Here is a 16,082-nt window from a genome sequence, read left to right on the forward strand (position 1 = left end):
GGTCTAGAAAGTTCAGATTGTTTTGTTCTCACTGAGAACTAGTGGCTTTGAAATTTTTTTGGAAGGTTAAGTGGTTCATTTTGGTGGGATTCATTCTGAACACGTAAACCTTTGAGAAATCTCCAGAGTCCCTGACAGAACTATAAAGTCTGTAGAATTCCCAGCTGGGATTCATGCCAGTTTATAAACGCCACTGGAGCAAAGAAGACCTAGATAAATAGGCTTTGCAGAAAAGGCTTAATAGGACCAGAGATGGCTGCCTAAGGTTGGGACAAGAAGCACTTTGGTCCTGCAAAGCTCCCTAGTACTGTAGGTGCTTCCGACATTGTACAGCTGACAAGCTCTCCAGGACCAGGGCTGGGGAATTGTGGCACTTAGAGGATCTCCAGGGCTGGAGAGAACCACAGAGACATGTACTTATGTGAAGCTGATAAGCACAGAGTGAAGAGAGCAACAGAACTGGGGTGAATGTGGACTGCAAATGGAGCTTCTGCAGGGTGCTTGAACAATTTGATAAGGGAGTACTGAGAGCCCAGTCAATAAACTGTAAACCCTGTACTTAATGGAAACACTTCAAACCAGGGGGAGTGACTGCATCCCTATTCCAGCACCTGTAACTTCTGCCTAGTGGGGGTGTTGATTCTGATGAAGCTTCCATATGCTCCTCAGTTCTGGCAGCTCACCTATGCCAGTCTGTAGCTGGTTCCTTTAGATTACTTCCTTCTCTGCTTTCAGGTGTTGGCTGTTTATTGCCTACTATAACTCATACATATATACACACATATAAACCTCGTCATATTATTGATAAATCAATTACTGCTATTTTTACAACTGCATTTGTGAGGTTAGATTGTTTGGGAATCATCTCACATGCTACTAAAACTAACATAGAGAGTACAAATATTTTTCTTCATTTTTTTCTACAGTTTTTTCATGGTAATTATTAATACTTTTAAATGGAGGAAATTCACTAATATTTTAGGCTTTTAGGATTTTGTTTTAAAGGAAAATTCAGATAAAGACAACCTTAAAAAAAGCCAAAGGTGTAACTATCTATTACTTTACTTTACTTCAATTAATATTAATATAACATAAATATTTATTAATTTAAAACATTACTAAAAAGTAAATATAAAAACCTACACCTGTGAAAGTAAATACAATTTGGAGTTAATGTTAAAAAGCAGCATTTGAAAATCAGGAAATTTTAAAAAATTTTGTTCCAAAGGCTAAAAATCAGAGTTTTGCCATTGATTTCAAAGGGGTCAATATTTCTCCATCACCTTGATCTCTGCCCTTTACTCTGACCACCCGTCCTTATGTACTTTCAAGTGCTAACTGTTGACCCCTACTATCAGAGAGGAACCTCAGCACTGTAACTGCCTATGAAGAGTTAATCCATCATTAATCCATCATTAATCAGAAACTAGAGACTGGTACCTCCCTGCATCCTGCAACAAGGGCCAGAGACCCCAAATAACCTCACAAGCCAGGATTAATGTCCCCATTTTCCTACTCCAGGCGGATTGCCCTTTTATGCGTGTTTTTATGTTGCCTTCTAGTGGCTGACTCACATAGAAGATAAGGGACCTATTAATGTTTCCATCAAAGGGATTTATTCTTTATATCAAGTGGCCCCAGTATCAAGATACCTGGGTTGTTTGTGGGGTGTGGTGTGTGTGTGGTGTGTGTGTGTGTGTGGGGTGTGGTGTGTGTGTGACACAGAGACAGAGACAGAGATACACCCAGCACATAAATTCATTAGATATTGCTTGCAAGTTATAGAGGGCCCCATTGAGCTGCTTGGGACCCTAAGCAATTGCTTAGTCTGCTTATGCCTAGTGCCGGCCTCTGGTTTGAATGTTTTGACTTTCAAACATTTGGGTTTCAAATGTTAACTATAAATTCCCTGCTTGCAATAATGTAATCATACTCTTTTATATTAACAGGTACTTTCTTACAATCTTAATTCCACTGTAAATAAACTTTTGTCTCAGATTCTTTGCAAAAGAAAGATATGTTTTTAAAGGGAAGCACATAGCATGAAAAAGATGCTAACTGAGATTAAGGGGATTTTTCCTGTTGATATCCTCTAGTATATTTCTGAAGAAAGGCAGAGACAAACATTAAACAATATTTCCCTTAATAGTTTGGGGGATACTGTTATTATTCAAGCAGGCCGAAATCCTGGGTGGTGGGAAAGTAAAAATTGCAGTATCAACTAGAAGGGAGGCATGATGCAAAGGGGCCATGCAGAAAGAAACTGAAGTTTCTTGCATGCCAGGGGAGGTTGGAGGAGGTTGGGCTATGTTCATGCCAGCTGGTCCCTGACCATGCAGATCCTCTGGCAATAAACTCATGTATGGGCTGTCCATTGGCCCCTGACTAGCCAGTCCTGCCCATACCCAGCATTAGCAGCTGCAAGCTACTACAGCAAGTTGGAGCGGATAATTCTTTCCTTGGCTTCACACATACAGTGCTGACATGTAGACCAGGTACCTGGGCTGTGCACTTCCTCTATTGGATTTCATATTTACTGTGACATAAATCCTTAAGAATGGTCAAAGAAACTCCCCTCCATCATCCATCTCCCTTTTTTTTTAACTTATGGTAACAGAGAATTGGTGGATACTTAACTCAGCTAATTAAGTGCAGAGTACAATTTCTAGACAGTAGAGTTAGAATGAAATGTTATTAGAATTCTAAAAATCAGAACCAGAGGTCCATTTTCTACAAAGAGTGCGTTTGTGTATTCATGCACGGGCACAAAAGAAAGCAAGCAAGCAATGAAATTCCATTAATGTACAGATGGAAGTTTATATTGATTTCAGCAAAGACCAGAACATAATGGTAACATGAATAACAATAATAGCATCTGGCACTTTAACATTTTTAAGCCCTGAAATCTTTGGAGAACTGACATTGAACTAAATTGACAGCTCTGGTTATTTCTCAGTGCTTTATTTTTTAGAGAGATGTTGAGCTTTTTCCAAATTCAGAATTTTTTTTTTTAGGGGGCATCTGGACAGGCTATTTCACTAAGAGAGAGAAGACAATATTTTCTGGAAATTACCACCAAAATTAAGCAACCTGTTGTGCATATGAACCAGATAACAATGAATTAGAATAGATATTATCATTCATTTGCTTTGCATGGGGATAACTGCCAGGCTTCTACTTGCAAAACAGAAACCATTGGCCCTGAGACCATGGACAGTCAATGTTCTCTGGGAGCAGAAGTGCTCAGAGCAAAGGTCTTGGGCCAGATCCCTGATTAGGGACAAATTGCACACAATGGAGTCCATTGAGGTGTTGGGGTGCAAAGATGGCGTATACTCAACTTTGTGGCCTCCTCAGTGATGTCACTGATGCTGTTTATGCAGTGCCTGGGGCCAAAACTGAAGTAGGGGAACAGCATGGCATAGGGGTGTTCTTCCGTGCCCTCTTTCCTCTAGCCATGATGCCTATTCTATGCTACGCTGGCAGCAGGGAGGAGGAGTGCATGACAGCTCTTTGCCAGGTCTGCATACCAGTGGATTCCTGGCAGTGGGATTATTTTCTCAAGGCTGGATATACTTACTGGCAGTGCAGCACAAAGGGGCCATATTGCAGGGAAGAATCTGGTCCTCTTACTCACTACATAATTTAAACCACTTTCCAGCCACTGTCTGTCTTTTCTCAGTGAAAATTGTTATTCTAGACGCTTAACTCTGGGTTACAGATCAGCACAGGGGGATCACAGCACTTAGCTCTCCAGGACACGACAGCTACCATAAGACCACCTAATACTTGGCAGCCTGTCTTGTGGAGTCTCATCATGGCAACTGCCTGCACCCACAGGGCTGCCCAGAGGTGGGGCAAGTGGGCAATTTGCCCTGGGCACACGGGGGCCCACAAGAAAATGCTCCATCCCCATCCCCACCTCCACCTTCCCCCATCCTTCGGCACCTCAGTGGAACGCGTACAGGAGCAGCCCTGGACAAAGCTAAAGCGGAGTGGCTCGGGCGGGGCCTGAGCTCTGCCTCGCTTGGAGCCATGTGGTAAGGGGGCGGGGCTGCGAGCTCCAGGCCCCACTGGAGTCACGCCACTGCAGCCACTGTCCAGGGCCGCTCCTGGATGCGGCTCCAGGAAAGGGGGGAGGCAGTGGTAAGCAGCATGGCAAGGGGCCGGGGGGGGGGGTTGGCTAAGGGGCAGGTAGTCCCAGGGGACAGTCAGGGCACAGGGCGGGGCAGAGGTTCTGGGGGTGGTCAGGGAACGGGAAATGGGGGTTGGATCATGGGCATTCGGGGGGTTTATCAGGACTCAGTGGTGTGGGGGGGAATAGGGGTCGGGGCAGTCAGGGGACAGGGAATGGGGGGGTTGGTGGGGGGTGGGGTCCTGGGGTGGTGGTTGGGGTGGGGGCCTTGGGGGGAGCAGTGCGGGCACAAGGAGCAGGATGGGTCAGGGATTCTGAGGGGAACAGTTGGGGGGCAGGAAGTGTGGGGATTGGATAGGGTGCAGGGCCAGGCTGTTTGGGGAGGCACAGCCTTCCCTATCCTAAAGCTCATTCAGCAGTTTAAGGCTTGCAGACAGCTATTTAACACAAAGAGCCAAGCTGTTATCTTGTCCATGGGGGAGAGGTCACATGAGAAGAACAATATCCTACACACCTACCTCCTTCCCAGTCCTACTAAGGGAGACGCCCCATTCCATCCCCTGCATTCCCCAAGGCTCCAGAGGGGTTAATTCAGTGGTTCTCAAACTTTTGTACTGGTGACCCCTTTCACATGCAAATCTCTGAGTGTGACCGCCCCTTATAAATTAAAAACACTTTTTATATATTTAACACTATTATAAATGCTGGAGGCAAAGCAGACATTGAGGTGGAGGCTGACAGCTGGCGACCCCCAGTAATAACCTTGTGACCCCTGAGGGGTCCTGACCCCCAGTTTGAGAACCCCTGGGTTAATTTAATTTTAGCACCCTGTGTCCATTCATATGCATGTGCTATTTTGAGCATTTCAGTTTTCACAATATAGGCTAATCCCATATTCTGGAACAACCTCAAATGCTCAGTTTGTGGAGTACGTACATAAGATATACTAAAGACAAACCCACAGTAACCCTCTCCAGTTTGTGAGGGACCCGTGGAGCCAGTCTCTAGGAAACAGATACATTCATGGAGGTTAAGTCAGGATGGGTAAGGAATGGTGTCCCTAGCTTCTGTTGTCAGAGGGTGGAGATGGATGGCAGGAGAGAGATCACTTGATCATTACGTGTTAGGTTCACTCCCTCTGGGGCACTTGGCATTGGCCACTGTCGGTAGACAGGATACTGAACTGGATGGACCTTTGGTCTGACCCAGTATGGCCATTCTTATGTTCTAAGCTAAATGAACCAAGTTATGGAGACAGATATGAGTCAAGGAAGCCAGCAGAGTATCAGAAACCTGGAAAAATCTCTGACTGGATGGGCTCAGGCATTTGGTCACAAGCTGAGGTGGTTCAAAAGTTTTGGATTTTTTTTTTTAAAGCAGATTTTTTTTATTGTTTCTTTAAACAAACACAGCAAGCAGCAAATATTTGGCCACACACTTCTGAAACCCCAAACCATGTTCAGGTTTTGGCAGACTAATTTCAGCTTTTCAATTAAAAAACCACAACAAATTTTGAAGGAAAGCAGACATTGTCCGTGTTTTTTTCCTGCTTTTTAAAAACCCCTAGTTTTCGATCCAAAAAAAGTTTTGATGGAAAATATTTGCTCAATCCTTTTAATGAGCTTTAGTGCCTTTTAGGATTAGCTGATGCTGAGAACCAGTGATACCTTGTAAAGGTCACTTGAAAAGAAGTTTTCTCAAAACTGGGTTTGTGCCAAGATGCAGAAGGTTTTTAAATGTTTATTTTTCCCAGGGCTTCTCCGGGAAGGGGAGGGAGCAAGTGGTGCAATATAGTATTCTATAGTATTTCAACTTTTTTTTTATGGAAGGGGCCCCTGAAATTGCTTTGCCTCAAGCCCCCTGAATCCTCTGGGTGGCCCTGTGCACCCATCCTGAGAGTTTTCTATTCACATGACTGATACCCCTTTTTTCCCAGGCATTTTGAAATACTAGAGGTGAGTCCCCATCCTCAGCTCTAGGTAGATCTATCCTTGTTCAATATGTTACTTTATTAAAGTTCACCAGTGATAATTCAGAAAAAAACCCACTTCTATAATAACTACAATGCTAAAGTGCTACTTTTCTACTTCATGCAAATATATATATTGACCCTGAACAAATTGCCAGATCTGAACTATGGGGAACTTTGGGGCTGGAACAGAACTCTGCAACTCAGGCCTATCTCGTCCATTACCAAGATTTCATTTAGTTAGCTGCCTATGCATATTCTTCACTATGATAACAAATCCAACCAAACCTTCTCTGCACCCTATTCTGGTAGATAAGTTCAGAAGAAACATGCAGCCAAAAAAAGAAATAAGAAAACCAAAGGACGCTATGCTGTCAGCAGTCAATAAAAAATACACAAAAGGGGCAAAACAAAGACATAAAGCAAGAAAATTATCAGCACTTGGCTCTCCTGGACACGACAGCTACCATGACCAGCTAACACCTGGCAGCTTGTCTTGTGGAGTCTTGTCATGGCAGCTGCCTGTACTCATCCTGAGAGTTAGTTTTGGGTGATTTATTTAGGTTTTTGTATTTTGGGGCTATTTATTTCAATTGATGTTCACTAATTCCATCAATCTATTGGGGAGTGTGCATTTCTGGAATTTTAATCTTTGGACCCTGCAAGACTTGCAATAGGATGATGTGAGCAATGCATACCTGAAATGTGTCAAAGAAATGATAATACTTTGTACCAGTGAAAAATTATTGTAGGATTTCATGCCTGTATTTATACATACCCAAACACAGAGATGTCTGGAATGCACAAAATAATAAAGTTGCTTGGAAGAATTACATTGCGCTTCAAAATTATAAGGTTACTTGGACATTTTTAAAAAGAGAAAAATATACTTCAGTTAGGTAATGACCCTCCAGACACTGGAGAGTAGGGATACATTTTCAAAAATGGGTTCTAATTTTGTATACCTTAGGTTACACAGGTTGAGAGACTTGCATGCCCCATTATTCCAGTTAAAATGAAGAGTTGCTTTACAAGTGCCCAGTAGTTCTAAAAGTAAGGCCTTAGGGCCAAGATTTTCAAAAGTGACTAATGATTTTATGTGCTCTATTTGAGACACCATTAAAATTGGCCTGATTTTCACAAACTGCTGAGCGCCCACATTCTGCAAATCAGTCTTCGTTAAGATGTATCAAACTGGGTACTCCAAATTAGTCATCACTTTTGAATATGGAGGCCAGGATGTCTCAAGCTGGGCATTCAAGCACCCAAGATTAGAGGCCACTTTTGAAACAGAGGGCTTTAGTGTCAGTTCTTCAATGGCTCTAACTGAAAAGCTGAAACGATACCTCTTTCTCTTCCTCTTTCCTGCCATGTGTCTTGCTATAGTTGATTGGCATGTCCCAGCCCTCCTGTTCACAGAGAGCCTGGTAGAAGGCCGCATTACCAGAATGCTGCTGTTTGAAGGGAGAAGAGGAAGGGTGGGAAGAGCTGCGTTGGGAAGAAGTTAGAGGCATAACCTTGTCCTGGTTTCGGTTCTTTTTCATGCTCAAATCCAGAGTGCCATTTCATCCACTTCTATCTCAGCTCCCTGATATATAACAGGAAATAGAGAAATGTTAAGACAATGCACAGTTTTGAGGCTGCAACATAGCCATGTGGTGCTTTTAAGATAACTGGTAAATTTATGCATGCTTTTATTTAAATTTATCTGGTCTAAAACCAGCTTTTTGGATTTACATCAGTTAATGTTTAATTCTTAGGCAGACTTAAGTGTAACCTCAGTAATGCTCTGCAGGCTTCTGAGCTTAAACACAGGTAAGTAGCATTTAAATAAGATGCTTCTAAAATGTAAACTATACATGCTAAATCTGAGTTTATTTAAAAAAAGTTTAGCTTTAAATCTTCTTGATCTTTTTACTCTTAGAGAGAACTATGACCTCCATTCACAGTTAAAGCATTAATGCACTGCTTAGTTCATCAACAGCATTATTATTACATTTCCACCATCTCCTCCCTCACACCCCAGAAATATTACAACATCTGTAACATGGGGGGCGGAAATGTGCTAAAACAGATGAAGGAGAATAACATATTGCCTTAAGCAGAATTTGACTTGGAAAGCACATTTAAAAAGATTTACTACAAAACAAGTGCCAGATTGTGCCATTAAGGCACAGACCTGCAATAGGAGCAGGGTAGAGCCACACCGGCATAGGGAGTGTTCCAGAAGGCACCATGTACGATTCCTCTCAGAGATCTCCAGCATATAGCATACACTTTCCTCTTCAATGGGATGTTTCTGCTGGCTGGTACATGTGTGTATCCTATGGTAGGCCTCATCCTTGCCCCTCCCTCTCTCCTTATGTCATCGTGAGACCTGGCAGCAGGGCTGCTACTGCCTCTCTTACGAGCATAGGGAAGGTAAAGCTCCTTGTTCCCTCCCCCTCTCCTTCCACAGCTGCCCTTAAAGTGGAATATAAGACAGAATTCTTGGTCTGGCAATTGGGTCCTTACAGTTGGACTCAGTAAAAAGGTTACAAATATACATCCTATGTACTATATTATTTGGGCAGGGCTGTCCCTAGGTTTTGTCAGTATCTGAAGTAACAATCCAGCTCTCCCCCTGCCTGTTGGGTTTCTCACCTCTGAAAACACATCACCCACACACCTGGCCTGTCTACAACCTCATTTAAGAAATTGCAAACCATCTCCCTGTCACTTGTTTGTGAAGTTTCCACTGCCTCTTGGCATCCCCATCCCTTCTGCGTGGTTAGAAAAGCCATGAGGTGGCGCAAAAGGGCAGCTCTCAAATCAAGGAACAACGTTATATGTGCGTGGATGGGGGAATATCAGAAGAGTCACCTTCTGCCACAGCTCACAGTTATTAGTCAAATGGGACCATGGAATGAGAATCTGGTTTCAGGCTGTGAGTATGTATGACTTTCTGGTCTCTGGAAGAGCAGAGACCTGTGCATCCTTATTGCATAGATTGTCCAGTCTTAACAGGCTTTAGGGTTATGGGCTGACATCAGAGTAAAGATGACTTATCAGGCAGTAAGTACAAAGATGTCTGCAGTTAACACTATATGTTCCCATTGCTATTGTTTTATTATTTGTATTGCAGAAGGGTCCAGAGGCCCCAGTTAGGGCTTGGGGCCCAAATGTGCTAGGTACTGTATAACCATAGTATAACCATAGTAAGAGACAATCATGTCCTCAAAGAGCTTACAATCCAATACAAAGCAATGTGGAGTTCTGCTTCAGTGTTGATGGTATGATAGGCCACCCTGGCTGGACTCAGATTGGGCACAGGCACCATCCAGGTAGCCGTATACTAATCCTTCTGTGGCACATTTTCAAAGAATAAATGAAATCGCAATGTGCATTTAACTACAGGGTGACTTACACATTGTGATCTATTTCAAATCATGGTACCAGCAGCAGTAATGTCATTTTACTGAAGGAGGCCAAAGATTTGGTAACATAATTAGCAACTTCCAGGCCTTTATAAGCATTTAAAGACCATCCAACAATTCAGTGTTAGTATTGCCCATCTAGACTTTCTTCAGCAAAGGAAATCAGTTTCCTCAAGCGTAATGTTGGCAGGCTGCGAATGCCGATGGTAGTCAGTGATCCAGGCCTACATTTTCAAAAGTCATGAGTGATTTGGGATGGGTCAATTTTTGGGTGCCCAGCTCTAGACACCTTAAAGGAAACCAATCTTCGGAACTGTTGAGCACCTGCCTTCTGAAAATCAGGCTTCTGTGAGGTGCTTCAAGTTGGGCACCTGAGACCAAAACATACAAAGTCACTAGGCATTGCTGGAAATGAAGAACTTAATGATCAGCTCTTGCTGTGGGGCCCTCATGCCATTGACCAGCAAAAGCCTAAGAGAGATGCGCTAGCCTAGTTCCAAGGACTACTCGACTAGCTGCTTGTGGACAATTTAGAAACTCAAAGGCACCTCTTGTATTTGTTTCTCTTGCATGACAAAGTTCACATTGTCAATCACTCAGCTTAAAGAGAGTTATGCACTATTATATTTATGGGAAGTAAATACACTTCTAATATGTTCGTACTAAGACGCTTTGGTTATATCTTTCTGCCCTTTTTTAGTAAATAGTTTAATCTCCTGTGATAGTTTTAAGCCCTGAATTTGACAGTACAGCTTATCCTGGATAATAACTTAGTAACCACAACATCTTATGCCATCTGTATAATATCAAATAAATTTTTATACCAGCTTTAATAAACCTTAGTTACAAAAATCCAAGATATTAACTATATCACTGCCAAGTACATTCTCCAGGATCCGACAATATAGCTTGGCCATGATTGCCCCAGCCTTTTTTGGCTTCACAGTTGATATGTAACTATAGCAATGAAACAGAGCTACAGTAATCAAGTTTAATGACCAATGTAAAGTAAAATGCTAAATATTGTAGTTGGTGACATTTTTCATAATAAAAAAAACTTGAGTTAAGTCTGCACAACCAATATTCACATAAAATTCCAGACCTCTGTGACAGATGGCTTAGGAGAAGCCATGTGACTAGGCTGCAGTACTTTTATAGTTCAAAAAATCATAAATAGTGCAGATTCTCTGTCACTGACAAAATATCAACTACTCTGAAGGCAACAACAACAAAAAATTGAACAAAAACAGTCATAGTCCTCCCAAATTAAATTGCAGATTGCAAAATGTCAGGAAATATATATCATCACTGGAAATAAGGCATTATTTGTTGCACCAATGAGATTTGATTGATGGGAAGAACATTCACTGATGTGGCTATTAAGAGATTTTCCAGTGCTTTCCCAAAATTCACACAGAAGTTGGGTTGTGCAACACGCACCAAATTCCAACCAGAAAAAGCATGGATTGTGTGCATTTGTGAAATAGTGTACAGATGGGGTTTAAGTGAGCTCACAGATGCACACAACAATTAAATATAGTAATGGAAAAAGATTCCCTTTTGCTCATAGTCGGATGGATCACAAATTTACAGCATGGCTTTTTATTCTGAACACTCTGCTGCATTCATTGCCAACTCCAAATGGTGAGGGGAAAAAAGGATGGTCACAGAGACTGTTCCAATTTTCTTTTCTAGTCTCATCCTACCTTCTTCTGAATATGTTTCCTTTCCTTATTTTCCCAGTATTTATTTAACAAGAAAAAAATGCCAAAAGTTTTTGTTAGACTACAGCTATGAAATAAAAATAGAAGGAACATATATTTGACTTGTAATATTTGGTTCCTGTTCTAAGAGCAGTTTTGACTTCAGTAAAGACCCAATTTTGATCCTGCTGAAAGTAATGAGGGCCAGAGCAGGCCTGGTTGATTTCACACCATGATACCTTTCAAATAAGTTCGCCATAGCAATGTAAAATGTACAAGTTCTTAGCTTAAAAACTGAAGTATATAAGCTTACAGAAGTATAAATATATCTGGCCAATGAAGGCTCACGTGCCTGATTCTTCCCTATATTAAATCAGTAACGGTCCTGAGTTTGATCTCATTTATGCTGATGTAAACCAGGAAACAATTCTGTGAAGACAATAAAGTGAAACCAGTGCAAAACCAGTGTGAGAACAGAACCATGCTAACGGCATTCAAGCTACTCCTGATTTATTCCGATGACAATGGGAGTATAATCACCCCCCACAGGTCTGAGAAGCAGCTGGAAAAAGGAGTTTAGAATGAAAAATGAGAGAAAAATGACTAAAACATATTTCCCCTTTCCCCTAGGATCTGTGCAGTGAAACAGATACAGCAGAAGTGCCACGCTAATATGAATACCACAAAAATTGTACACACAAATTACTAGCCACTTCACAGCAAAGATTTAAAACTAAGATTAATAGCTGAGCTTTGTCGTGAGGTCTCACAATCTGACTTCTTTATTTTTATAAAATATATTACAGAACATTTCCTAGTACACTATGAAGTATTGCCATTAACCATTAAAACTGAACTACGTTAATCTACTAAATGAACAAGGTATGGCTCATGTATGATGGATTCATCCCTTGCTTTTGTGTTTGTTGGCTCATTTGATAACTCACAATATTTAATATTCTGCAATGTCTCTGAAGTAACAATTCCAAGTTAGGCCTTTACACTACAGTTAGATCAGCATGGTGAATCAGTGTTTCCACATGATTCTCATTGCAGAACTGGGGTCTTAAGAAGGTTCTAACTGTAATGTGTAGGGCTTTCTATCCATTCTTTGATTGTCCAAAGACAGAAAAGCACCTGCTATTTTGTTTTCCCACTGTGCAATAGATGCACTTGGAAGGCTGTGTCTGGTTATTACTATTCTAAAATACTCTTCATTTTCAATATAAGAAATATTTCTGGAACCAATAAATCTATAAAATCACAATGAATTCTTTAAGTGTGCACACTATATTACTCTTTGAATGGATGTGATTCCTAATGTGCCTGCATTCAAGGCATTACGTGGCGGGGGAGGCGGAGGAGGGAGGAAGGGTTGCTAACAATTATTAAAAAAAATGTAAGCACTTGGGTCCTGATTCTACAAAGACTTACACCCATACTTAACTTTAAGTATGCAAGTTCTTCCACAGAAGTCATTTGGAATACTCAGTTGCTTAAAGTTAAGCATGGGTGTAGGTGTTTGCAAGATCAGGATCTTATGCTACCCTTGACACTATTTGAGACACACACAAAAAGACACAGTCCCTGCCCTGAGAAACTTGCAAACTGAAGAAAGAAAGAAAGAAAGAAAGAAAGAAAGAAAGAAAGAAAGAAAGAAAGAAAGAAAGAGAAGAACACTGCAACGATACAATATCTGCAGCCGTGTAACAATGCAACAGCTAGAGCTATTCAACGTGTCCTTTTTTAATTCAGAAGGTCATGCTAGCAATTGGCCTGGTTCTGCAAGCAGTGTTCTGTATTTAGATTTTAAGATGTTTGGGTTAGTGGCTTGTCTGGTAAGCATGCTGCCAATCAACTGCATTATCTACATAACTGATGCAGTCGTCATCATCATCATCATCAATATCCAAGAATGGACAGATGACATAGTTTGTGTTTTCGGGTTGTGTTAAAAACAACAACAGTATTTGAACTTCAAACATTTCAAGCAAGTGTCATTTTTTTGTTTTCTTTCAAGGCACTGTGTGCATATGCCATTTTGTCTAAACAGGTGGGAACACCACCAAAACATTCAACAGAATGCTTGGCAAGCAGCAGTGATGCAGATAAAGATAGACCATACTGCGTGCTTCTACCTCTGTGAGTGGCAGCAGTGGTGACGGTTGTAAAACAGAGAAAATTTCTGACAAGACCTGCTATGGGCACTTGCATTGTGCTAGAGAATATGGCCCTGACCCAACTTCCATTTGTTTCAGTGGCAGTTGGATTGGGCCCCACGTGCAGACAGTTATGCTGTGAGACTGCGATGCAGTGCCTGATTCTTTTATTTGGGTTGAGGACTGTATCTGTATCATTTCTATATTTCCGGGGCCCAGCATAGCAGAATCCCAGGTGGTTTTATCTAGAAACCAGCTCCAGTCCTGTGAATATCACAGTAACATAGTACCTATTTAAAAAAAATGGTAAAGGTTTCCAGGATGGCCACTATATTTTGTATGCACTTGGCTGCAAATTAATTGAAGGAACTTGGAATCCAAATTAATTTGGACTGAAAGTAAACCCAGTCCATCATGAGATAATTTTTATAGTTATATATGGTCGATCCACACTGTACATCAGTTGTCACTGTGCTACTTTTCCGGCCAAGAGCACTGCTAAAAGTATAATGTAAATTTCCCCCTCTTCCTTTATTTAGCTCAGGCTACTCACCTTCCTTTCCCCCTGAAGCCTAGAACTGACTGCAGGAAGTTTTTCCAACATAGTTGAAGATATTCCAAATTCACCAAAAAAATGAAACTTGCTATTTTTTTAAAAACAAATGTAATTTTCCCATTTAAATGTTGGATATTTTTAGTGAAAAATGACCCATTTTCAAGGCAAAAGGGCAAATGCTTACTAAGAAACGAACAAAATTTTAGAGACCAAGACACAAAATTTGGCAGACATGAAATACCAGAAACAGCAATGGGAAATGACTTTTGTAAAAATAAACTGTTCAGATATATTTACAGACATGCACTTTCAGCTACTCTTTGAGAAGAAATCCTGCCGCTCCTCTGCAGACACAGAGTAACCTGAATGCAACAGAAATGGTCCAGATCCATCCATCCATATCACTCACATCAGCAAGGTATGCCATCATGCCGAGGTGGGACAATACTTAAAAACCATGCAGGAGATAAAGACTCTTGCAAGTCGTGGAGCTTTGATCTGCACTGTTGCTCTCTGTACTGCTTTTTTTTTTTTTTTTTGGCAAATGGACAGGCCGTAGGAGCAGGGCCCAGGGATCTGGAGCTACACAGTCCCCAATTTAAGCCACTCACACAATAATTTTCAGGTGTGGCACTTATGTGTATTGCTGAGAATAAATAAAGGAAATAGCAATTGCGTCAAATGAATCTATTGCTGTTACTGTATTATTTGTGCACAAATGCAATATATGGTAGGTAGAATCCTTAGGATTTTTTAGACAATTGGAAAATTTGTAAGATGCGCAAATAGTTAAATGTTCCCATAGCAAATGTCCATCACAAAAATTCAGCACCATTTAAAAATAGTTGTAGGTATTTTTTTTAAATCACTTGAGTTGCGGCATATTAAAATAAAGATAGTTCCCCTTATTGGCAATACAGTTTCCTAGAGAGCCTATTTCCATATTTTCCTCTAAGAGCCCAATTTGCTAAAAGTAATAAATCACTAAAACCATATAAAAAAAGGGTTTTGTGTGGTTTTGGCCACTGACTCAGTTTGAAGATTACTTGCCTCTGTTCTGGCAAGAAGCTAATTCTGATTCTTCTGTCACATGTTTTGTAGCACTGGGCTGTCACTGTGTCCTATTGAAAGTCTGGCAAAAGTGGATGCGAGCAGATGACAAAGTATGCAGATGATTTTCTTTTAGGCTGCTAGTCCTGGGGCTGAGAAAGGAATAAACTGTGTGCCCCGAGTGTCTCTGAGTGTTGTAATATTATGTTCAATCCCACTCAAACCTACCATGATTTGGCAAACATGAAGCAGGTGTAGAATAGAAAATCTTTGGGTTTTGCATGGTCCCTTTATTGCTCTTTGCTGGCAAGAAACGTCTGTTACTGAGTTCAGCCAAAGGCTGGGGCAGCAATTTAATTCAACCATTGGCATCAACCTCCCTCTCAACACGACAGGAAACCTCTACTGAAGTCTGGCGTAAGAAGCTCTCCATGGCTAACGTCAGAAATGGTCTGTCAACTAGGAAAGAATCCACTAACAGACTCTAGCTCCTGGCAAATATTTCTCTAAGCTGACTGATGTCAAGGTGGGTGGGTATGAACATGGCCCCACATTAGAATGTCTGCTTAGTGGACTCCTCCAACATCAGTTTCAGTACCCTGGCTGTGACAAATGGAAATCAGACTCAGCAAAATAGGAGATTCCACTTTGCAGGAGTGCAGAGCTCAGAACACCTAAGGAGGTGTTACACCAGCTGCCGGACAGAAGGGATTTCACACAAAGAATACCAATTCGCCTATGTGATTGTGGAGAGCAGGAGGTCCAATGAACATTGTAGGCCAACAGATGTGGAAACTCCTTCCAGCCAGATTGAGCCTGGTGCCTAAATAGGACAGTGATGGACACATTAGAATGTGATTGATAGAAAGATAGGTAGATAGATCCTGAAGGCCCACACCAAGTATAAATATAGTATTTTATGTATTATTTTAGTACGTCTTGTCTTACACTAACAGTTTCCTCCTGGCAAGATTGTATAACTATAACCATTCATCTTCTCTTTAGGGCAAGGATATGTATTTGTACAATTTCTAGCACAATGGGCTGCAATACAAATAATAAACAAAAATGCTTCTCCTACTCCCACGGAGGTC

The 16,082-nt window shown here is 41.3% G+C and overlaps 1 protein-coding gene across 1 annotated transcript in view; it reads right to left on the reverse strand.

Annotated features, from left to right (window-relative positions):
* ST18 (ST18 C2H2C-type zinc finger transcription factor) overlaps window positions 1-16,082 on the reverse strand; it is a 116,113-nt gene that overhangs the window by 21,251 nt on the left and 78,780 nt on the right. Inside the window, 2 exon segments of the mRNA XM_030553082.1 lie at window positions 7,451-7,671; window positions 7,674-7,692. Coding sequence (XP_030408942.1) covers window positions 7,451-7,671; window positions 7,674-7,692 — 240 coding nt within the window.

The sequence above is a fragment of the Gopherus evgoodei genome, chromosome 2, assembly GCF_007399415.2.
Source record: "Gopherus evgoodei ecotype Sinaloan lineage chromosome 2, rGopEvg1_v1.p, whole genome shotgun sequence".
Classification (NCBI taxonomy): Eukaryota; Metazoa; Chordata; order Testudines; family Testudinidae; genus Gopherus; species Gopherus evgoodei.